The sequence below is a fragment of the Aphidius gifuensis genome, linkage group LG2, assembly GCF_014905175.1.
Source record: "Aphidius gifuensis isolate YNYX2018 linkage group LG2, ASM1490517v1, whole genome shotgun sequence".
In the NCBI taxonomy this organism is placed as follows: domain Eukaryota; kingdom Metazoa; phylum Arthropoda; class Insecta; order Hymenoptera; family Braconidae; genus Aphidius; species Aphidius gifuensis.
In genome coordinates this window covers 20,222,952-20,248,756 of record NC_057789.1, presented here as the reverse complement: position 1 = coordinate 20,248,756, position 25,805 = coordinate 20,222,952, and the positions used below count along the sequence as shown (strand labels likewise).

Sequence of the window (25,805 nt, the reverse complement as noted above, 5' to 3'; positions counted from 1 at the left end):
TAGCAGAGTGACGTCACTTCTGGGCAGCTTTTCGCCTTTGGCACCACTCTGCTTATACCCACTCTACCCTTGACCAAAAAAAAAGACAGAACAAAATATTCTTATTCACTCTAGCCTGTACAACTATGTTCAAAGATAAAAGATTACACGTGATACTGTTGTTCGAGTCCGATCCCAGCGCCCTCATTTACTCCGAAATGTCGGCTTCCGTAAAAAAGCAAAGCTTACACTCCTTATTCACCTCCATGGGTACGTTCCAAAACCTCGTTTGGTTCGGTATATCAAGATGGCAGCGATTCGAATCAAATATATGAAAATTTTAAACACCCCTATAACCAAGAAGACTAGAGACCAGGAGACTAAACTTCGATGGTGGGGGTGGGACCATATACGTCGGGATCCAGCTAGAGCCACTTTACCTTACCAGACAGAAATTCGGCTAATTGATCGGTCTTTTCCGGGCTTTCCGAACTTGAAATAATAATATGAATAATATGTGTGTTTACATTTTAAAGTAATGTATGTAAAGTTCTAAATATCATAAAAAAAAAACAGTAAAAAAGTAGTAAATAATTAAATCTCACTTTGCTATTAATTTAATATTATTAATTAAAATAAAATTTTTATAAATTTGCATCAACCAACATTGACTGAAAAATAAAAAAAATATATTGTGTATCTACACTTATGATATTAAAATTTGTTTATTTAATCTTATTTTATAGGGATCTGACCTATTCACCATGGCATCTGGTGGCGCACAGTGAACTATTTCCAGACCATTGAAACTACATGAAAAAAGTTTATATGGTATAGTTTGTTGACGATAGCATACTATAGTAAAACGGTCTGGAATGCGCCATATTGCCTCACAGATAAGCTTTTACACAATAAATGTGTGCGTGAGCGATCAAACCCCGCCCATAGGTCAGATCCCTATATCCTCAGATACATAAAGTATTTTAATAATTGTTAGTGTAATAATTTTTATACAATTGATTCAATATGTTATGGTACATGTGTTTGAAAAATGTTTTAAATATAAATACTGATGATACATCCTGAATATTTTATATTAAAAAAGTATAAGCAAATGTCATACATTTGTGTGTATTTAAAAATTAAATGATTATACAATTGAATTTGTGAAATTTCATTTGACGTATTATTTACAATTGAAACTTATTGAATAATATGTAATCATAAAGCTCCTATTTGTATCTTAACATAGTGATATTTTATCAAGAATATTTATAATTTTCTGAACATCACTTGTTGATTTCAAAGGTCTAAATTTTATCCAATCAATAAACTTTCTACCATGGGTTATTTTTACTTTCAAATCAGGGTAAACAACACAGCTAAGAAGAGTAAAATCGCTTTGGCCTTTAGTATAAATTATAGTATTTCCTGATGTAACAAGCCTTCCCCATGCTTTATTAGGTAATTGAACAACATATGTTCAATTAGATATATCTCTATGTGTGGGCGTGGCAAGTAGTTGGTACAGGTTGTGGGAAGATACTTCTTTAGCTTTGGCCATAATTAATTACATGTAATCAATTACATGCTTGATGTAGATATCTAGAAGAAGAAATATATTTATAAAATTTGTTATGAATATATATTATTAAATAATACTCCAATGATTTTGACATGTCCTTATTGGAGTAACATTGGTACGCGAATACAAAACATACCTATATTTTAAATGCTTACTTACATATGATTGACGATTAGGGTGTTTTTTTTTTTTTTCGATATTTTTTTTTCTCTTCACCCATCTTCATACAAGTTGATACAACTCTAAATCATGCCCAGAAAAAATTTGAACTCAATTGAAAAATATTTAGAGGTGGTTCAGGAGTCATTTGTTTTTTCCATTTGATTAACATGGGGTTAATACACTTCATTCACTATTTTGATCATGGAGGCTTTAATTTTCGACCGTTCAAGTTCACGTTGGTCTCATTTGATAGAGTATTAAATTCTATAGCATATAATATTCATAGTTTTGATCATTTACAATTAAAAAAAATAGTGAAATAATGCTCCAAAAAGGTAGTATTTACAATTTTTCTGAAAAACAAAATTGTAAATGAACAAAACTATGAATATTATATGCTATAAAATTCAATACTCTATGAAATAAGACCAACGCGAACTTGAACGGTCGAAAATTAAAGCCTCCATGATCAAAATGGTGAATGAAGTGTATTAAACCCATGTTAATCAAATGGAAAAATGACGAACCACCTCTAAATATTTTTCAATTGAGTTCAAATTTCTGAAGAGCTGTATAAACTTGTATGAAGATGGTGAAAAAATCGAACACCCTATTGACGATATTCCAAAAGTCACTCTATTACTTCATATAAAAATTATTCTTCTTTGTGAGTTTTACTAAACCACGAGAGAAAAATTGTTGATTGAGACTGTCAGTTGCTGTTGGGTTATGCTGTAGTATTTTGAGTTTCGACTCTGCTCACACACTACTACAAAATCCACGTATTTGATTATTTCAAGTTCGGAAAGCCCGGAAAAGACCGATCAATTAGCCGAATTTCTGTCTGGTAAGGTAAACCTTCGTTCGGTTCAGTATATCAAGATGGCGGATTTCAGTGTTTTTTTTTGCCATTTTTTTTATCGCAAATCAGTGTTGGGTAGGTAAGATACCTTGATATGTATATGGTATTAGTATGTATATGGTATGTATATTTTAAATAAACCTGCACCCGTATTCAGAGGATGTTCTCATTAAGGCGTTTATTTTCGATAGTGGCGTTTGTGGAGCTTTTCTATGTGAAATCTATATAAAAAAAATTTTGTCAAGCGCCATTAGCGGAAAAAAAAAGCCCTAATGAGAACAATTTTGCATCGTAAATACGGGTGCATGTGGGGTCGAGTTATATTTATATTATTATACATATACTCAATTCTTGACTTTTTTGGTACCACATCTTTTCGTTTAAAAAAAATAAAAGTGCTAAAAGATTTCGAATACTTGACACTTCTTTTTGTAAAGAAAACTAGGTTTGTTTTTTGTTTATAAAATCACATCTTTTTGTAAAGTTGTAGAACGCTAGTAAACTTGATGGAATGAGAATGTTATGAAATTTTGAGATTAGATAAATGAAATATTAACGCATCTTAATGTGCCCTTAGAATTATAGGTAATAATATTCGTTTTTTTTTTATATTAATTATTACAGCAGGCCTGTTTTAGAGAGGTTATACATGGCTCTTATGGGAGCAAGTGTATGTAAGTAAATAATTTCGAACATAAACAAATGTGATTAAAAGTAGGTACATATTTCCCAAAAACTACTAAATTATAAAAAAAATATCAAGTTTTTTTTTATACCAATATTATTGTGGCGAATAATATTAGATTTTTTGTAATTATAAAAACTATCCACAAAAAAATAAAATTTCATCAGCAGTCCAATTCACAGCATCCGTATTCACAGGGCAAATTTTATACAATTTAGGGTTTTTTTTGGCCACTGATGGCGCTTATAAAATTTTTTTTATATAAATTCCACATATAAAAGCTCCACAAGCGCCACCGGTAGATGAAAAAAGCCCTAAATTGTAATGCCCTGTGGATACGGGTGCAGGGGGTGCATTCCTTTATTAAAAATTTTTTTTTCGTTTTGCAATTTTGCCCTGTAATACCAACCAAAAACTAGAAACAGAAACAACGACAAAAGTGATAAATTTCTCTATGCAATATTCCAGGCTTTACAGTTTACGATAATGTGTGGTACGACCTATGTGACAATAACAAAAAATCAAAACAAGTCAATTTTCTATTTATTTCAGTTTGATATAAACATTGAACAGTTATCCATCTAATAATCGGAAGCCAAAAAAAACAATGTCATGTGCCAGTACTGCCACTACAAGAAACAGCTTTTTCCTATAAAATTTTGGCCGGTATTACAGGGCGAAATTGTAAACGAAAAAAAATTTTTTATTAAAGGAATGCACCCCATGTTTATCAATGTTTAGATCACCATCAGTCTGACAACATAATGAACACAATTCAGTGTTATTTTTCTGAATACGATTATAAAACTTTTTATTATGTGAAAATGATTTTTTTTGGTATAAAATAATTATACTGATCAAAATATACATGAATAATGATTGATTTCAAAAAACTAATTGAAAATATTTTTTTTTGATTTTCTTGGAGTTGTCAAGCATGAATATTTTCCGTGTTAAAGCATAGGAGCTGGACTTAGGCCACGCCCCAAAAATTTTGCTAGCGTTGTACGTTAATTATAATATATTTTTTTTCATACGTTTATGAATTAATTTATTATTTATTCTATAATAATAAAACACGAAAGAAATTTTTCTTTTCAAATATCTCCGACTTTTCTTTCGAAACATTATGAAAATACTTGCAAGTGGAAACATAGCTTAAAGCATCATTATTAACCCAACAAGGCAACAACATATGGCATGCGCACCATCGATGCGATAGTAGGTGCTTTATTTTGTATTCTTTTTCGCGCATGTGCAATCGAATGCGCAGTCAGCAAAGAGTCAGTTTGCAACCACGTAGGACATAAGGAGCTGGATCAGCCATGTTTTAATTCTTATTTTTTAAGAATTATTTGTTTCGACGCCACTGCTCTCTCCTTAATTTTGCATGACATACGCATGTGCATGAAAGTGAAAAAAAAAAAATACACAAAAGAAAGCACCTATTATTTGTTTGACGCCACTGTACTCTCCTCAAGTTTGCATGGCGGGCGCATGTGCATGGAAGTGAAAAAAAAAAATACACAAAAGAAAGCACCTATTGAATACTAATGTAAATAAAGGTTTTTTCACACCATCTACTATTGCTCAATTTTATTCTATAATGTTGTCACATTAGAGTGTGTATAAGCAGAGTGAAGCCATAGATGATTTTTACCTCGGAAGTGACGGAAACCCACTCCATACGGCGAGCATAAAATGTCGGACTAATGGGACCTCGGTAGGCTTCACTCTGCTTATACCCACTCTATGTCACATTGTTCTGGGGTGCTATTCTTGGTCCCGTATTGCGGGAGTTATCGCTGCACCCGTATTCAGAGGATGTTCTCATTAGGGTGTTTTTTTTCGATGGTGGCGTTTGTGAAGCTTTTCTATGTGAAATCCAAGAAGACTAGAAATACAGGAGGACGAACTTGCCTCAAAAAACCGTTGCGCTATGTGATCGCCGCATAATTGAGGGGCGCTAGTAGTACCGCGGTAACGTGCGCGAATCGTATCCTTTTTTTTTTACAATGCGCACAATACAAACATACTCTGACAAACATCATGTGTATAATGCTCTATTAGTGTGCGATCACATAGCGGAACGGTTTTTATATACAGGTGAGATAGGGAGTAAGTCCTCCTGTATTTCTAGTCTTCTTGGTGAAATCTATATGAAAAAAATTTTTTCAAGCGCCGCCATCGGGAAAAAAAAGCCCTAATGAGAACATCCTCTGAATACGGGTGCTGAGGATGTTCTCATTAGGGCGTTTTTTTTTCGATGGTGGCGTTTGTGAAGCTTTTGTATGTGAAATCTATATTTTTTTTTTTTTTTTATTAACAAAATGTACAAATGTACAAAAAAAAAAAAAAAATACAGCCATATGGCCATCTATCGTCTATTTACAAATTTACAATATTACCAGAATTATTTTTTTTAAAAATACGTTCTGGTTACACTCAAAAAATTCCCTAGGGCTTCTGTCATTCTTCTTTCTTTTGCATTGACATAAAATTCAATGCCCTTGATTAATGTAGTTTTCCCTTTGTTTGTAATTGTTGAAATGAATTTTTCTCGTTCTGTATTATATTGTTCACATTCCCAAATAATGTGTTCCACAGTTTCAGGCATCCTTAACCCTTTGTTCAGGCACCATTGACGCCATTCATCCTTGACAATGCCAAAACGTTTCAGGCTTGCTCTTGTTGAAGTGTGTACGCTTCTGGAGTGCTATTCTTGGTCCCGTATTGCGGGAGTTATTGCGGGTCCCGCAATAACGATTTGCCGACAAGAAATGTTTGTCGCGATAGAAAAATATGAAGGCGCTTGTTGTTGCTTTCATGTGAAGCTGCCATAGTCGTATGCAAATGCAAAAATAAGGTAGAATTTACATGAAAGCAACAACAAGCGCCTTCATATTTTTCTATCGCGACTAACATTTCTTGTCGGCGAATCGTTAGCGGGACCCCATCTTTTCTGAACAAAATAGCACCCCTGATTCTGTTTAGTGAAATCTATGTAAAAAAAATTTTGTCAAGCGCCATCAGCGGAAAAAAAAAGCCCTAATGAGAAAAATTTTGCCCCGTGAATACGGTTGCGGGTCTGCAAATTTTTTTTATATAGATTTCACATAGAAAAGCTTCACAAACGCCACCATCGAAAAAAAAACGCCCTAATGAGAACATCCTCTGAATACGGCAGTCCAATTCACAGGGCAAATTTCTTACAATTTAGGACTTTTTTTTGCCGCTAATGGCGCTTGTAAATTTTTTTTTTATATAGATTATACATACAAAAGTTCCACAAGCGCCGCCAGTGGAGGAATAAAGCCCTAAATTGTAATGCCCTGTGAATTGGACTGCACCCGTATTCAGAGGATGTTCTCATTAGGGCGTTTTTTTTCCGATGGTGGCGTTTGTGAAGCTTTTCTATGTGAAATCTATATAAAAAAAAATTTGTCAAGCGCCAACAGCGGAAAAAAAAAGCCCTAATGAGAATAATTTTGCCCCGTGAATACAGATGCTGGACTTGAAAGTTAAATGCCATATTAGGAGTACGTTCCAAAAATCACCCGGAAGCCCGGAAGCGGCGCAGTCGACGAAAAAATATAGCAATAAAATAAACTTAAGCTACTGGAGGTTACTGGAGATTGTAAACAGTTGTAAACATTAAAATTAGCTGTATTGCATATGCCACTTACTTTCGTTACTTATGACAGTTTTGGAATGTATTTTTATAATTATTATTAATAATTAAACAATAATATTTTTTTGATTTGTACCTATAAAAGTTCATGAAAAAAAAATCATTTTTACCACAAAAAAATATCAAAAATTTTCTATGATCGCAATCTTGAACTTCCGGGCTTCCGATTTTTGGAGCTTACACTCGGCTTCCGTTGTCTACACTCCACTATCAACCTCTATGGTTTTGTGAAATTATCTCTTTCTATTATGTCAGTACGAAAAACAATGGGCAAAATTCCGATATCCCAAACAACACAAAACAACACGTCACATTTATCGCCGACGTATCGTATAGTTACTATACATAAGCTGTGTTCGATGGTCGTCTCGGCTCAGTTCCGTCTCACTTACGGCTCACTTATGGCGCTAGCGACGTACGGTTGTTTGAAGAACTACAAAGGCACAAAATCTCAATACAGGTGCTTATCTATATCATCACTGTATCAATGCTCCAATAAATATTGTTTATTTACTTTATGCAAACAGTGTCATCATAATAATCTATTACAATGAGTTGATAAATATATAATCAAAATGAATCTAGAAAATATAATTCAGGTGAGAGCAAATAGTGAATGAAAGAAATAAAAATGAAAATACAAATTTTGGAGATGGAATTATTATCTGTGCTATTGAACAATAATTTTTTATCTTTCATACATAGGAAATAGATGAAAACAATCAAAATAATATTATGAACTCATTTTGTTATTACAAAATTAAAGTTTTAATAAATAACAATAAATTTTGAAATGACAACGAACAACAACAACAATCGTCATTTCGTCAATCAACAATATTTATTGGGGCATTGATACAGTGATGATATAGATAGGCACCTGTATTGAGATCAATTGAGATTTTGTGCCTTTGTAGTTCTTCAAACAACCGTACGTCGCTAGCGCCATAAGTGAGCCGTAAGTGAGACGCATGAAGACTAGAGACCTAGGTCTCTAGTCTTCATGGTGAGACGGAACTGAGCCGAGACGACCATCGAACACAGCTATACACGGAAAAAAAAATATAGTTTTTATTACTATACGTATAGTAAATTCGGACAGCGACAAAAGTATAGTTGAATTTACCATACAGTATAGTAATAAAAACTATAAATACAATTTTGGTTACTATACCAGTATAGTAAAATTTGACGAATATTGAGAAAATTTGACAAAAAAATTATTATAATTGACAAAATTTTACAAAAAAAAAAATATAGTCAAGTCCCCCAAAGTGCACCCTAAGGGTGCATTCCTTTAATAAAAATTTTATTTTCGCTCTGCAATTTCGCCCTGTAATACTGACTAAAATTTTATAGGAAAAAGAGCTCTTTCTTGTAGTGGCAGTACTGGCACATGACATTATTCTTTTTTCGATTTCAATTATTGGAAGAATAACCTGAATGACAGTTCAATGTTTATATCAAATTCAAATAAATAGAAAATAGACTTGTTGTACTTGCTTGTTATTGTCACATAGGTCGTACTAGACATTAGTAAAGTCCGGGATATTACATAGAGAATTTTATCACTTTTGTCGTTGTTTCTGTTTCTAGCTATTTGTCGGTATTACAGGGCGAAATTGCAGAGCGTAAAAAAATTTTTATTAAAGGAATGCACCCTAAGTGTTCACTAGGATTTTTTATTTTTTTTCCTGTTGTTCGATTTGTTTTTTCATTTTATTGTAAAATAAATGACTATTTTTTTTGTTTTGTTTTATTTTCTAATGTTGTTTATTTCTGTTGTTTAATAAAAAAAAAATAAACGACCGGTAAATTTCAAAAAAATATCGTAATGTCTACAGATGAAGCGTCGTCGATTGAAACAATGCCGGAATTGATCGGTCAATATTTGAAATTGGGCCCTGTTGAAAAATGGCACTATCAAATCTGATAAGGCCCAAAAATTAAAAATAAAAATGATGATTGCTTTTGGGAAAAAAAATGGAACATAATGGGCATCGTAGAAGCCAATTCGATTCATAACTTTCATTTTTATCGCGAAATAACAAAAAGTCACACGAAAAGTGAAAAAAAACATAAGTGTCCTACGGAACACTAAAAATTTGAGAAAATTTGACAAATTTCGTAAAATATTTTCAAAATTTATCAAAATTGACAAAAAAAACCTCCGACTTTTGGCAAACATTTAAGCGTATAATATTACAAATCCGGAGTTGTTATTGTGCTTATTTCGTGTCTAAATACAAACGTTAAATTCGAATACTTCATTCAATTCAGGAGGTAGTTATAATAAATATTTAGTATGATACAAAAGTTTCTATTTTTTTAAAAGCTATATTATGCTATATAATTCCAAAAAACCTAAGCAATGAAATATCTCAAAGTGTATATTATTTCCTATGTTTTTTCCCGTCAACAGTAATTCTTCTTTTCATTCCAGAATTGTCATTCTTGATTTTGGCAGCATTTTTCAATTTTTTTCTGAAACACAATGAATAAAAAGTATGCAATTAACAAAAGAAATCAACGATATTAACAATTAACAAAACTAACAACAGAAATTAACAATAAAAAGTATGCAATTAACAAAAATCAACAATGAGAAGTATGTAGTCAACTTTATATTTTGTTTATAATTTTTGTTAACTGCATACTTCTTATTGTTGACTTTTGTTAATTGCATACTTTTCATTGTTTATTTTATATTTTCTTTATAATTTTCGTTAACGACAAAAAATTTGGATACATACTTTTTATTCAACGTCGACCGACGCAATGGTTTCAATTCAAGTGTCTTGTCAGCTTTGAGACTTTTTTTTTGATGATCATCATTATCATTATTAAATTCTCTTTTTCTTTTTTTCCCTTCTGCCGATATTAAATTTCGATTGTTTTTATTTTTTAAACAATTTTCGTCCTTATTATTTAAATTATTTTGTTCAATACTTTCAAGCCTTCTATGTGTCGCTTCATCTGACAATGGTACCATTTTAGAGATAGTTTTAAAATCAAACTTCTTGACCAATTTTAATAAAATATCACTAATCTTTTTACGAAAGTGGCGTTTGCAATCGTCAGTCATGACAGTAAAACATTTCATAATTATTGTCAGCAGGAAACGAAGGGAGGTAATTGATAATGATGTTGTTAAGACTTTTAAAAGTCCAATTACAGAGTTTATAATTTCTCTTGATGTTCCGGTAATCAAAGTACTTAAGTATTTTACAATTTCTGCTAATTTATTATCACTAATTAAACTATGATATTTGAAAATGATTCCAGTAAGTCCTAATAAACTTGATGAAACGTAGCTTGGATCACCTCCAACAATCAACATACTAATGTACTCTTCAAAAAACTCTACATTTGTTTCAAATTTATCAGCAATTTCATTTAATAATTCGTATGAGACTTTCCGACAAGTTTCATCATATTCTTTAACGCACATAACTATTTCGGGAATAATTGATTTTAAAAAATTCGTTTTTTGTAATTTTGGATGACTTTTAATTAAGCACCGAAGACAATATAGACGATTTTCTTTCGATACCGCTATCATATTTTCACTTGCTTCAACGAACATTTTTTGAATTTTTTCACGGTTTTCTTCAACAAATTTGTGACAGAATTCTGATTGACTCAAAAGAATTTCTTCTAGGATTTTGTACCATTTTTGTTGATCTTTAGAATTCATTTTATCATTTATCATTAAACCACATTTCTCATAAATATTTTCAAGTTTATTTCCATCGATAAAATTGATCAAAACTTGAATTAAATCAAATAGTGCGTCTTTTAAAAAATCATCGGTTTCAAATACATCAAGCCGCCTAAAAATTTCAACAAATATTTTTCCAATTGTGTCTTTTGATGAGATTGATAAATAAAGTTTTATAAGATCAAGAACAGCACATCTATGAGTCTCTTCGTCACTGTCATTTGTTTTGGTTATATAACAGTCAATCAAACTTGGCAAATAAACACTTGAAAATTTTTTGAGTTCCTGAATATCTTCTACAGCCTTTTTTTCAATTGAAATTATTATTAATTTTTTTAACGACTGTACCACTACCATTCGTAAGTCTTTTTTGTCTGTGATTGCTAGACTAAGAATATTGGCAATAGTTTTGAAATTACTTTTAATGTCTATTGGATTATTACAAAATCCTAGGAGTAAACTCCATATTTTGTTGTAAAGTGTTTTATAAGTATGAGCACGAGATTGGTCATTATTATCTTGAAGGTCAATTGATTTATTGTCACACATCATAGCCAGTGGTAAAATGGCATCCCGAAAATAGGATAATGTTGATTCATTTATAGCGTTACTAAGGACACTCAGAAGCCAAATACGTCGATTATCAAAATCACCTTCTGGTGTTTTTAGAGGTATTTTTGAAAGGACCAGTTCTGGTCCAAGTGATTTCACTGCAGCTTCAATAGCATTTTCTACGCAAGTTGAGTATTTTGAGTTGTGACAATCATGTAGATCAGCTAGGCTTGTTAAGCATTGAGCCATTTCTGGGGCACAAGTACGTCCGATCACCTGCAAAAAAAAAACTGAGTTTTAATTTTTATCGTTTGATAATCATACACGATCAAACTTCTTTGAAAAAAAATTTACGTATAAAAGAGAATTAATTAACAGAAGATGATTAAAAAATATAAAAATAATTTTTACCTGATACAGAGTTTTAATAAAAATTAAAGTATGAAGTCTGACTGAATGATCAATAGATTTGTCCTTTAACCCTTCATGAGCTAATTGAATTATTTTTCTCAGTATATCTTTGTATTTCTTGGCAATAGCATTATTAATACACATTGGAGTTAGACACTCTTGAATTACTATATTGATACTGTCATTTAATGTATATACAATTTTCTCATCATCAAACTTCCAGAGTTCTATCATTTTTGTCAAAATTTTGAATAAAATAAGAGAACATTCTTCGAGATCATTTTTTGCCACGTTACACATTGCTTGTTGTATGACAGCCAGCCAAGCCAAAGTTGCATCTGATTCTCCTGTTTTCAGTTGATAATCATATAGAGTGCTAATAATCCGTGTACTGAATTGTGAAGAAAGAACAAGTGTTTGAGAGGTAAATAAACTGTGTAGAGTTTGAAGACAACATGAAGTTAACATCGTATTTTTTGATCTCAAGATATTTAACAATTCCTTACTAATCACTTTAACACGCTTTGGTGGCATCATAGGAATGATGTCTTTTAAAAATGCCAGAACATGAAGAATTTTAGTATTATTAATGCAAGATTTTTCTGATTCTTGGGAACTTTTTAAAGTCAAAACACAGTAATCTGCAACTCGTAAAACAAATTGACAACAGTTTGTTGATTTATCGGTATCAGTTGAATTCAAATTTTTCAAAATAAGACAAATCGAATGTTGAGCTACTTTTCGTATCTTAGGCTTCGTATGAACAATGAATGTTAATATTTTATCATAAATAACAGTCACCAAATCATTATTTAGTGTTTCAGCAGCTTGTGCTAGGAGTAATACTGTTAAACATTCAATACAATGCCGAATAATTAAGTGATTATCTGAGATGGATGAATATTTTTTTAATATTCCAATAAACGTCTGACTAGCCTCGTTAAATTGGCTTTGTAACATTTTCTTAGGTACCGTACTTAACAACATTTTAAGAAGTGAAAGTGTTGCCAATATTGATTGATCTGTTTCTGCCTGATCTAACGTTTTCATCAAAGCTGAATAGTATTCACTGGACGATTCGTTACTTTCGTTTTGGGTTATCACTGAAACTACTGCTGACAATATTGCTAACATTTCATTTTGGATAACTGATGATTGTTGAAAGTGATTTAAAAATTGGCTGAAGGCAGTATTGGAACACTTACAATATTTACTTGCGTATGAATCCAAGATTTTTGCAGTTGTTGTGGTTGACGGTGTATCAATTTTTTTATTTGTGGCTTTTGAATCAGAAATCGAAGAATTACTCGTTTTATCTTTACTCGGTTTTTCAGGATAAAACCATGCCGGTCCTTTTACGATTTTTTTTAACTTTCGATTGGATAACAAACTTTGGCCTTTTAAATGTTGTTTGCCTATTTTTTTATGATACATGCCTGGAATGAGTTTTACCATTTTATAATTAATTAACAACTCACAATAAATTTCAATAAATAATAAAATTTCTTTGCATTTATTTGTTGTTCATTTGGAATCAAATTTTTAAGACTGGATATTAATATGTACTATGTATGCATATGACGGGGAAACACGTGTTTAGACTTTAGAGTTTAGACCAAAAAGTTAAAAGAGTGAAACTACATGCACTACAGCACCTGCAGGGATGGGCATGTATAAAACATGGTTTAAAACACCCTTAGTTTTATTCAGTTGTATAAAACATCTCCCTCTAGCGGCGAAACTTGGAACTATCATCAGAAGTAACCACAATGAATTACATTCCTGCACCCGCAGTGTTGGGTAGGTAAGATACCTTGGCAGTGATGGGTGGCTCCATATACTTGGTTGGCAGGATTATGAAAAATAAAAAACTGAGATATAGAATCGTTTGGGAATGATTTGGGAACGTTTGGGAAATGATTCTCATAATTTAGGAATGCTTAGTTTAATTAATAATTAATAATTAAAGAATGGGCTAAAATTCACTAGATGTATGCGCACAAGCATATTGCGCATGAAGCATGCATTTACACTGCAATCGCAAACGCCTCCTTCAGTCGCTAGAAGTTAAGCACCTGGCCTTAAGGAGAGTATCCACAATGCAAGTTTGCTAATTTGAAGATGGCGAATAGCAACACTGAAATATAATAAAACTGCAGTCCAATTCACAGGGCATTACAATTTAGGGCTTTTTTCCTCTACTGGCGGCGCTTGTAGAGCTTTTGTATGTGAAATCTATATAAAAAAAATTTGACAAGCGCCATCAGCGGCCAAAAAAAGCCCTAAATTGTATAAAATTTGCCCTGTGAATTGGACTGCTGGAAGGTGAACTCCTATGCCTAGCCAATGCACGGAGTGTCGCTAGAGATAGCAATATATTGAATGGCTTTCCCTCTCACTCACGCATGCGCACATTAAATCTTGTACAGTCAACGTCAAAACAAACTAGTACTACACGATATAAAAGTTACATTATATTTCAGTACAGTCTTAACCAACTTTAGTTGACGTGACTGTACCGACAAGGACAAAAGCCCATCCATTGAATCTCTCTCTCGGCGACGCTAAGTTCGGCTTCCAGCACCCGTATTCACGGGGCAAAATTGTTCTCATTAGGGCTTTTTTTTCCGCTGATGGCGCTTGACAAAATTTTTTTTATATAGATTTCATATAGAAAAGCTTCACAAACGCCACCATCGGAAAAAAAACGCCCTAATGAGAACATCCTCTGAATACGGGTGCTGCAGTCCAATTCACAGGGCAAATTTTTTACAATTTAGGGCTTTTTTTGCCGGTAATGGCGCTTGTAAAATTTTTTTTATATAGATTTCACATACAAAAGCTCTACAAGCGCCGCCAGTGGAGGAAAAAAGCCCTAAATTGTAATGCCCTGTGAATTGGACTGCAGTTTTACTATATTTCAGTGAATAGCAATGATTGCAGTGTAAATGCATGCTTCATGCGCAATATGCTTGTGCGCATACATCTAGTGAATTTTAGCCCATTCTTTAATTATTAATTATTAATTAAACTAAGCATTCCTAAATTATGAGAATCATTTCCCAAACGTTCCCAAATCATTCCCAAACGATTCTATATCTCAGTTTTTTATTTTTCATAATCCTGCCAACCAAGTATATGGAGCCGTGATGGGTAAATGGTCGATTTTTGAGGTTTCTTACACTTACAGGAAGATACTGTAAGATACTGTAAGAAACTTTAAGATACCTGAGACACCATTTTTGAACATTCTTACCGACTGTCGACTCGACAATTAGCTGTCATTGCTCGATATATGTTGGCACATGTATTTTAATTTTTATTTGTTAAATAAATATATAAGATATCAAGAAGAAGCAGTGGCTAAGAAAAGATATAGCTCAGAAATTAATGTTGCTAAACAATTATGTTTTAAGAAATTAATTTTGCTTGAAACAGAATTTTTTTGGCAACTGTAATTCCTCAGCGACATCTTTTCCTTAGCTACTGCTTTTTCTTGGACAGTTTTATTTATCAAATAAATAATATACATGTAATTTTATTTGAAATAAATAAAAATGTTCAAGGAAAAGCAGTAGCTAAGGAAAAGATGTAGCTAAGGAATTAAGGTTGCCAAAGAATTATATTTTAAGCAACATTATTTCCTTGAAACATAATTCTTTGGCAACCTTAATTCCTTAGCTACATCTTTTCCTTAGCTACTGCTTTTCCTTGGACATTTGTATTTTTAAAAAATAAATTTACATGTATTTTATTCATAAAATAAATAAAAATGTCCAAGGAAGAGCAGTAGCTAAGGAAAAGATGCGTGGCTAAGGAATTACAGTTGCTCAAAAAATAATTCCTTATATCCACTGCAGCAACTGTAATTCCTTAGCTCCATCTTTTCCTTAGCTACTGCTTGTTTTTGGGATTTTTATTTATTTAATAAATAAAAGACCTGGGGTGCATTCCTTTAATAAAAATTTTTTTTTCGTTTTGCAATTTTGCCCTGTAATACCGGCCAAAATTTTATAGGTAAAAGCTGTTTCTTGTAGTGGCAGTACTGGCACATGACATTATTTATGTATTTATTAAATTAAAAAAAAAATTGTGGCATGAAGGTTCCACCAAAAAATCATAGGAGGCGCTGAGAACGCAGTGTAAGATACCTCGATGTATGAAACCAATGATGTAAGATACAGTATCTTACATGTATCTTACCCATGTAAGATACCAAGGTATCTTACCTACCCAACACTGTACCTTGGTATCTTATATATTTATTTAACAAATAAAATACATGTGCCAACATATATCGAGCAATGACAGCTAATTGTCGAGTCGACAGTCGGTAAGAATGTTCAAAAATGGCGTCTCAGGTATCTTACAGTTTCTTACAGTATCTTACAGTATCTTACTGTAAGTGTAAGAAACCTCAAAAATCGACCATTTACCCATCACTGTGCACCCGTATGCACAGCACCCGTATTCAGAGGATGTTCTCATTAGGGCTTCTTTTTTCTGATGGCGGCGCTTGTGAACTTTTTATATAGATTTTACATAGAAAAGCTTCACAAGCGCCACCATCGGAAAAAAAACGCCCTGATGAGAACATTCTCTGAATACGGGTGCAGGGCATTTCAATTTAAGACTTTTTTCATCGACTGGTGGCGCTTGTGAAGCTTGTGTATGTGAAATCTATATAAAACAAATTTTATAAGCGCCATCAGTGGCAAAAAAAGCCCTAAATTGTATAAAATTTGCCCTGTGAATACGGGGGTGCGTTCCGTGGCTATCCAGTCCGTACGAACTTAAAAATGACGGGGTTTGGAAATATTTTGATCCTTTGTTGTGGTAGACCTGATTTTTTTCATTTGAAAATAATCTGATCAAATTTGACTTTAGCCAATTTATTCGACAGATTTGAAATAATTAAATAGAAACTCTGTCAACTTAATAACCTGAAAAAAATAGTAATACTTAATATTTTAAGTTTTTATAAATCTCTGGCCTTCTCTTTGGCTTGCTCTGGCTATAGTGATGTATCATAGTAACTTTTAACATTATTAGAATTTTCATTTTTTTCGTCGCCATTGTGAAGTTCGTACGGACTGGGTAGCCACGGAACGCACCCCGGGTGCCGCACCCGCAGTCCAATTCACAGGGCAAAATAAATTTGCGATGGCGGCGCTTGAAAAACTTCTTGTCAAACCTCTTTGCTAAATGTAATTCATGACTACAGGCGAGCTACTGAATGTTTGGATCTGAGTATTTTATCTTGAAGCCTTTATTTCCCCTTCCATTCGTTCCTTACGGTTGATTCCGAATATCTGAATTATTGATAGACTTTCGATTTTTTTGGCTTATTTTCTAAATGAAATAATGGGTGCATTCCTTTAATAAAAAATTTTTTTTCGTCCTGTAATACCGACTAAAAACTAGAAACAGAAACAACGACAAAAGTGATAAATTTTTCTATGCAATATTCCAGGCTTTACAGTTTACGATAATGTGTGGTACGACCTATGTGACAATAACAAACAATCACAACAAGTCAATTTTCTATTTATTTCAGTTCCTATAAAATTTTGGCCGGTATTACAGGGCGAAATTGCAAAACGAAAAAAAATTTTTTATTAAAGGAATGCACCCAATTATCTATATTGTGAATTTTTTTGAATTTTTTCTTGTTTGCTTTTTTCGAGATATTTACTGTCAAAGTTGACAACTTTAACACACAAGGTATACGCGTTACCTTATGTTTTTACAAATAACTTTTTTTTGTGTTGATTTAAAACTGTACATTTACTATCAGATTGTAGCCCTGGACAAGACAAAATTTTGATAATTATTTCAATTTTTTCTTCTTTTTCTTTTAATAAATATTTAACTTTTAAACTTCTAAATTTTGCTAGATCCGCGGCACACTGACATGAACACAAGCATGGTTTTGGCGTACGACGTAAACTTTGTTTGCTAGTGTGTTGCCGCGCACACACATACTACTAAAGAACTTGGTTTTTTCATCAGCGGCGCCACAAAAATTTCAGGACACGGGAATAAAAAATAGCGTTATTAGGTGCGTTCTTTCGTCAATTTTTTGTTGGCGCATCATGACCGCGCATTTGCGCAAAAGTCGTAGAATCAAGTAAAATTTTTAAAGTATACATGTGTGCGTTACTCACACTTACAAACAATTAAAAACTTACGTGCTTTTTCAGCTTTTGCGCAAATGCGCGGTCATGATGCGTCAACAAAAAATTGACGAAAGAACGCACCTATTAATATACGTGCCCTTCGTGGCATAAATATTGGTACGGCGATGGAACTTGGAAGCAACCTTAAGTCACACATACATTTATAAAAAAATAAACGATGTAAACCGAGTGCTCCCGAGCATGTTAATTTCAGCTGATTTCAATTTTCAGCTGATTTCGGCTATCTCGAAGTCAAGAAGACTAGAGACCTAGTTTCTAGTCTTCTTGCTCGAAGTAAATTCGGAAGCACTCGAATTACATCGTTTATTTTTCTTTTAATTGTGTGTGTGATTTGAGGGATGCACAAGAAGGGCAAAAATAAGCTCTAAATTGTAAAAAATTTGCCCTGTCAATTGGACTGCTGCAGTCCAATTCACAGGGCATTACAATTTAGGGCTTTTTTCCTCCACTGACGGCGCTTGTAAAGCTTTTGTATATAAAATCTATATAAAAAAAATTTTACAAGCGCCATCAGCGGCAAAAAATAGCCCTAAATTGTAAAAAATTTGCCCTGTGAATTGGACTGCTGGACTTGAAAGTTAAATGCCATATTAGGGGTACGTTCCAAAAATCAATGTGAGTCGGTTAATAACAGGCGGTTAAAAGTTTTTCGGTTTTTAACTAAAAAAAGGAGGAGCCTGCGCACAAAAAGCGGCGCGTACTTCATACTGCGTATGTACTATGTATTATTTATTAAATTTTTTAATTTTCAACAATAAAAATATTAATTTATCATAAATAATATTAACAATAAATATTATTTATTTAATGTCAAAAAAATATGAATAATTAAATTATGTTAACAAAAATTCAATCGTAGTGTCAACTGAAAAATTTGTGAATGAAAAAAGACAGTGAAAAAGGTAAACATCATAACAACTTTAATTTTTATTGTATTAATATTTTTCAAACATTTTTCTAAAAAATAAGAATTATCAGTGATAAATTTCAAATAATTATGGGTATAACAATCAATACTATAATTTGTAGTTGATGCAAGTCCTAGGAGTGGTAAAGATTACGCAAAAATCTTTCGAAGATGTTTCAGAACTTTTTCTCCGCATGGGTCAATTTCGTAGAAATTCGTAATAATTCGTTAAAGTTCGTATAAAATTTGCAATAATTCGTAGAAAATTGGTTAAAGTTCGAAGAAAGTTCGTAGAAAATTCGTAGAAAATTTGGAGAAATATTTCCACCAGGGTGGGTATGTTATATTCAGTCCAGAGAGACTTGATTATTGTAAAAAGGAAAAGTGAGGTTAAACCCAGAGTTGACAGCAAGAAGACTAGAGACCAGGAGAGTCAACTATGTACATTGGAAATGGGACAAAATATGTCGTGAAAAAAGGCTTGTACATTTGGCCACAGAGAGGCGCTTTCGAAAATTAATAATAAATTGTTTTTAAAAAACAACTGTTTGCATTTTATTCTTGCTGAGATTATTAATATCTATATATATATACAATTGATTGTATTTAGTGCCTTATACCTATATTCAAATGGAATTCTTAGAATTTTTAAAGTCTTGTTGCCTAAATTATTATTGTACAATTGATGAAATATATTACGTTTGACGTAAATTGGCTTATTTTAAGATTGTGTTTTTTCTAACATTGATGGTACTGTGTTAATTGCATTAACAATTCCTTGCACATCTTTCACTGTTTTTGGAGGATCACATTGTATCCAGTCAATTGTTTCTCTGCCATAGGTTATTTCAACCTTCATGTTAGGATAAACAACAATATTTAAAGAAGTACTATAATCAGGCTCAAATTTAGAATACAATATTCGCTTATCAGGGGCTACAGCAGTTAGCCACATTTTGTTAGGCAACTTAATGATTTCTTCGTTGTCTTGCAGCTGTTTGAAAAGTTTTTTTATAACTTTTTTTTTCTTTTGGTTTTTCATAATTCTGGTTTTCTCCATCTTGAACAAAATTAATTATTTATATTTAAAAAAAAGGCACTACAATTATTATTCAATAAACAATTTAAAAAAGAGCATTTTCTCATCATACTTACTTGTGCTGAAACACTTATATTTTATTACAAAAACTTTATCTTCACAAAGCCAATACAAAAATTGAATGAAAAAAATTATTAATATTAATATTAATTGATAGTTTATAATACTACTCAATATTTTGGAGTAATCTTTTTGACAGTTAAAATGGTTATGTTATACAGTAGTAAACTTGCGCGTTAATAACATTTATTATTATTGAATAAATAATACATGTGCCAGCCTATCCCCCACTACAGGGAGTCCCTAGCGAAAATGCCGATAGTCGGATTGTGCACTGATCTCATACAAAAACGACACAAAACCGACACACGACTATAAGAATTTCTAAGTCACAAAAATAAATAGTAAGAAGCATTTAAAAAATAAAATATTATGTCTAAAAATTTCTAAATAATATTTTTATAATTTAAGACACATTAGAATTTTTTTTAAATAATTTTTTTATTGAAAAAACTCAATTCTGTTTATGTATTAAAAGTGAGGTTAGCTGTCAGAATCATCTGTACACGACTGTGAGATTTTACAATTCTCACACAATTCCGACACACGACTGTGAGAATTGTAAATCCGACACAATTCCGACACAAATCCGACAGACGTACGACAGTATATTTTTATTTTGTATTTAATATAAAAAAAGAGCATTTTATTAATAAAAATTTTTGTTCAATATTAAAGTTATAATATTTTAATAATTTTAGGCATATTAGATTTTTTTTTTTGAATAAATTTTGACAAAATAAATAATGAGAATCGTCTGTGAGAATTCGAGTTATAAAAATACCAAATACGTGGGAAACTGATTAAATGTATTAGTTTTGTAAAAAAAACCAAAAAATGATCATTTTCTAATTAAAAAATCTAATATGCCTATAATTATTAAAAGATTATAATTTTATTATTAAACAAAAATTTTTGTAAATCGCAAATTCTCACAGACGATTCCAATAATTTTTCGCGTCTCGCGAACCAAAATTGTTCACAATTGTTGTTGATATTTTAATGCTGATTTGTTCTATTTTACGTATATCAATTTGATATCAAAATACGCCACAAGTTTGTTATCTAAATTTATACAATGCAATTAATTGATTGTATGTAATAATTTTTGCTAAAAGAAGGATGTAGCTAAATAAATTATTTCGTAGTCTAAAAAAATTGCTCAACTATTCGCTACAAATATTTTAATTTATTATAGAAAATGTTGCCAAGAAATTAATCTAGACAACATATAAATTTATTTGGCCACATCTTTCCCTTAGATACATGTTCTAATATCTATTTAATTGATTAATTATGGAAAATATTTTCTAAAAAAAGGATGGAACCAAATAAATTAATCAACAGTCTAAATTAATTCTTCAATTATTTGCCACCAATATTTTGATTCATCATATAAAATATTGCCGAGAAATTAATCTCGACTCTCAATTTATTTAGTTGGTTACATTATTTCCTCAGCTATTTTTGGCATAATTCATTAATAAAATAGCTATTGGCAAATTTTGCTAAGAAAAGGATTCAGCCAAATAATTTAATTTGTAGTCTATATCATATTTTCTATGATAAATAAAAAAATATTGGTGGCAAGTTATTAAGGAATTAATTTAAATAGACTGTTAATTTATTAAGTATATGTATTTTATGTATTATATTCAATACATGTGTGCATGTGTGCGTGGTTCGTGGGTCGACAACAGCGCTGAAACGGCGTTTTTATAAAGCCTGCCCCTGTGTAAAAGTTTACGACGTTTTTGGTCCCATCCAGCCTATCCCCCACTACAGGGAGTTGACTCTCCTGGTCTCTAGTCTTCTTGCTATCTTAATTGCTGGGTAGAATCGCCGCTATCTTGATATACCGAACCAAACGGAGGTTTTGGAACGTACCCCAGGGGATAACTATGTCGAGAATAGCTATCCAGAACAGCGTTGCCAACAAACAGCAACATGGTATGAAGTAGGGGAAAATATGGTAAAATGGATACCATTATGGTAAAAAAGGAAATTTTAAATTTTTTATTGAAATAAATTAAATGAAACCATGCAATTAATTTTTTTTTTTTATTATTTATTTATTGAGTCATATTTACTTATTTTTATTAATAGGTATAATTATTTATTAATAATGAAATTTTTCATATTAATTTTTTTAAATTTTTATCATATGAATTTTTGTACTCTTTAATGTAAAATACAGTTTTAATTAAAAAACAATATATATTGTTTAATTTTTTTTATAATTAAAATATTTAGTTTGTATCAAACGAAACTCCCGATAACTCATCATCATCATCATTAATATAATTTTCTTTTTCTTTAACATTTGGTTTATCATATAAAGTACTTGTAGCCATACGTGAAAGCATTTCTTTGAATGGCTTAAATTTAATGCAATTTCAATTGGAAATAACATGTTGACTAGCTAATAATATTCCACGCATTGTTGGAACAGCTAATTTATTTCTTATTTTTGTTTTAGCCAAGTTAATTTTACTGAAAGTTCTCTCACTATCAGCATTACAACTAAATTATGGTATATGGTAAAGTCGTTATGGTATATGGTATGGAAGATCAAAATATGGTAAACATACCATAATTATGGTATGGTTGGCAACGCTGATCCAGAATTGGAGTGCGGCACCCGTGTTCACAAGGCATTACAATTTAGGGCTTTTTTCCTTCACCGGTGGCGCTTGTAGGGCTTCTGTATTTAAAGCGGCGTCTTGAAGTCAAGAACTTGCATGAGACTTCTGTAGCGTGGAAACACGAGTTATTTTATGCGCATGCGCGATTATTATAGCACAAAACCATGGAGTAATTCATTAATGTACCTCAGCACCCGTATTCACAGGGCAAATTTTATACAATTTAGGGCTTTTTTTTACCACTGATGGCGCTTGTCGAATTTTTTTTATATAGATTTCACATACAAAAGCTCACCAGCGCCGCCAGTGGAGGAAAAAAGCCCTAAATTGTAATGCCCTGTGAATACGGCACCCGTATTCAGAGGATGTTCTCATTGGGGCGTTTTTTTTTCCGATGGCGGCGTTTGTGAAGCCTTTCTATATGAAATCTATATAAAAAAAATTTTGTCAAGCGCCATCAGCGGAAAAAAAAAGCCCTAATGAGAACAATTTTGCCCCGTGAATACGGGTGCTGGTTCTGTGCAACAGTGTTGGGTAGGTAAGATACTAACTAAGGATTATGTTTTTATAGTAGGTGCTTTCTTTTGGGTGTTTATTTTTTTTCACTTTCATGCGCATGATCATGCACATGCGCCTGTTATGCAAACTTGTTGAGAGAACAGTGGCGTCGAACAAATAATTTTTCAAAAATAAAAATTAAAATATGGCTGATCCAGCCCCTCATGTCCTACGCTGTTGCAAACTTCGCATGCGCGAAAATGAACAGGAAAAAAAAAATACACAAAAGAAAGCACCTAGTGTCAACTTACATGTATATGTTTTTAACCGATAGTTAGTTGACTGAGGTAGTTAATGTCGAGCCAGCAGATTCCTATAACTATGGATGAAAAAACTGGCCCGTAGTATTTAAATTTAATTTGGCAAATATAGCTAAAAACTATATAAAACTGAATAAATTGCGTAGTAATTTTTATTAACCCTTAGACATTTGCTACAATATATCGAAATACTATTGGCAAATGTTGCCAAGGGAAGGATGTAACCAAATAAATTAATTGACAGTCTAGATTATTTTTACAGCTTTTTGACAAAGTAATTTTTTTTTTAATAGAAAATAATGCTGTAAAAATAATATAGACTGAGAATTAATTTATTTGGCAACATCCTTTCCTTAGAAACATTTTCCATAAATAAACAGTAAAATATTGCTGAGACATTAATTCAAACTAAGAATTAATTTATTTGGTGACATCCTTTCCTTAGCAACATTTGCTAATAGCTTTTTGATTATTTAATTTTGCTCAATGTTTCTAAGATTAATTTCTCAGCAATTCACCAAATTTAATAAAAAAATGTCGAATTTCTCGAATTACCGACTGTGGAATTAAGGTTTCGTGTAAGATGGCGCAGTAAACTTTGTGTAAGATAGAGTGGGTATAAGCAGAGTGGTGCCAAAGGCGAAAAGCTGCCCAGAAGTAACGTCACTCTGCTATACGAACTACATACAACAAGCAGGATATGGCGGACCTGAACCCGCTATTGGCACCACTCTGATTATACCCACTCTAGTGTAAGATACAGGATACTTCATGTAAGGAACCAAGCCGTGTAAATTACTATAAGCAGGGATGGGCATATTGTGAGTTTTTGAGTTGTTTACAATTATCCATGGATAAAACGTTTAAAACGTTTAAAACAGGATAAAACGGATAAAACCCACGTGATCTCTCAGTAACTCAAATTTTAACCATATAATTTTTTTTAGCTACATCTTTTCCTTAGCTACTGCTTGTTCTTAGTCATTTATTTATTTAACAAATAAAATACATATTATTCGTTTTAAAAAAATAAAAATGTCCAAGGAAAAGGACTAGCTAAGGAAAAGATGTAGCTAAGGAATTAATGTGGCCAGAAAAATTATGTTTTGAGCAACATTAATTCCTTAGCCACAAGGGATTAATGTGGCCAGAAAAATTATGTTTTGAGCAACATCAATTCCTTAGCTACATCCTTTTCTTAGCTACATTTTTTTCTTAGCTACTGCTTGTGCTAAATATGTCACATCAATTCCTGAGATCTTTTTCGGGATTGCAGTAATTCATTTTGGTTCCTTTTGATGATTTCAAGTTGCCAAGAGCCCTGATTGCAGTAATTCATGCTTTTGATATACAAGTTTGCTAAAATGCCATATATTTAATACTACTATATTGCGCATCGCCTATGCTTTCCCATAAGTGGGCTGTTCGGATTCATTACGGTGCAGACAATCTCTCTGTCGCAGTCATACTCCTCGACAAAAATTTTTTGCGCATGTCCGAATAATCTGTTCGGTTCACACGTATACACAATGAATTTGTGTGCGTCGCCGAATGTTTCCGAGCCCCGACTCGAATAATAATTCGGACATGCGCAAAAGATTTTTGTCGAGGAGTATGACTGCGACAGAGAGATTGTCTGCACCGTAATGAATCCGAACAAAATCATACCCTATGCGCAATATAGTAGTATTAAATATATGGATAAAACTAAGGATGTTTTAAACTATGTTTTAAACATCGTTTTAAACATAGTTTAAAACATTATGTCTTATACATGCCCATTCCTGACTATAAGATTGGAATATTGAAGCACGAATATTAAAGGGTGCATTCCTTTAATAAAAAATTTTTTTTCGTTTTGCGATTTCGCCCTGTAATACCGGCCAAAATTTTATAGGAAAAAGCTGTTTCTTGTAGTGGCAGTACTGGCACATGACATTATTTTTTTTGGCTTCCAATTATTAGATGGATAACTGTTCAATGTTTATATCAAACTGAAATAGATAGAAAATTGACTTGTTGTGATTGTTTGTTATTGTCACATAGGTCGTACCACACATTATCGTAAACTGAAAAGCCTGGAATATTGCATAGAGATATTTATCACTTTTGTCGTTGTTTCTGTTTCTAGTTTTTAGTCGGTATTACAGGGCAAAATTGCAAAACGAAAAAAAATTTTTAATTAAAGGAATGCACCCCATGGCTGCTTTCTTTCATGAACTCGGTGTTCAGAACACTGGGCAGCGTTCGAAAGCTGGCCCATGAAGACTAGAGACGTCTCGAGGCTTATAAATTTTTTTTTATATAGATTTTACATATAAAAGCTCCACGAGCGTCACCGGTGGATGAAAAAAGCCCTAAATTGTAATGCCCTGTGAATACGGGTGCCGGCCAGCTATCGAACGCTCCCCCCGATGTGATCTCCATC

General features: G+C 32.2%; 1 protein-coding gene across 1 annotated transcript; it reads right to left on the bottom strand.

Moving 5' to 3' along the window:
- Positions 1-9,043: 9,043 nt before the first annotated feature.
- On the bottom strand, positions 9,044-13,338 carry LOC122849289 (RRP12-like protein). Its single transcript, XM_044147970.1, has 3 exons — positions 11,649-13,338; positions 9,718-11,513; positions 9,044-9,448 (listed from the first exon to the last, which is right to left on the bottom strand). The coding sequence occupies exons 1-3, from the start codon at positions 13,101-13,103 to the stop codon at positions 9,358-9,360; spliced, it is 3,342 nt and encodes a 1,113-aa protein (XP_044003905.1). The 5' UTR covers positions 13,104-13,338; the 3' UTR covers positions 9,044-9,357.
- Positions 13,339-25,805: the final 12,467 nt, after the last annotated feature.

What these genes read in the sequence shown, in the direction of transcription:
- LOC122849289 (XM_044147970.1), bottom strand. Translation starts at nt 13,103, where the DNA reads ATGGTAAAACTCATTCCAGGCATGTATCATAAAAAAATAGGCAAACAA. An exon ending in TTATTAAAACTCTGTATCAG is followed by an intron (nt 11,514 to 11,648) that starts GTAAAAATTATT and finishes TTTTTTTTGCAG; the next exon opens with GTGATCGGACGTACTTGTGC. An exon ending in CGGTCGACGTTGAATAAAAA is followed by an intron (nt 9,449 to 9,717) that starts GTATGTATCCAA and finishes ATTGTGTTTCAG; the next exon opens with AAAAAAATTGAAAAATGCTG.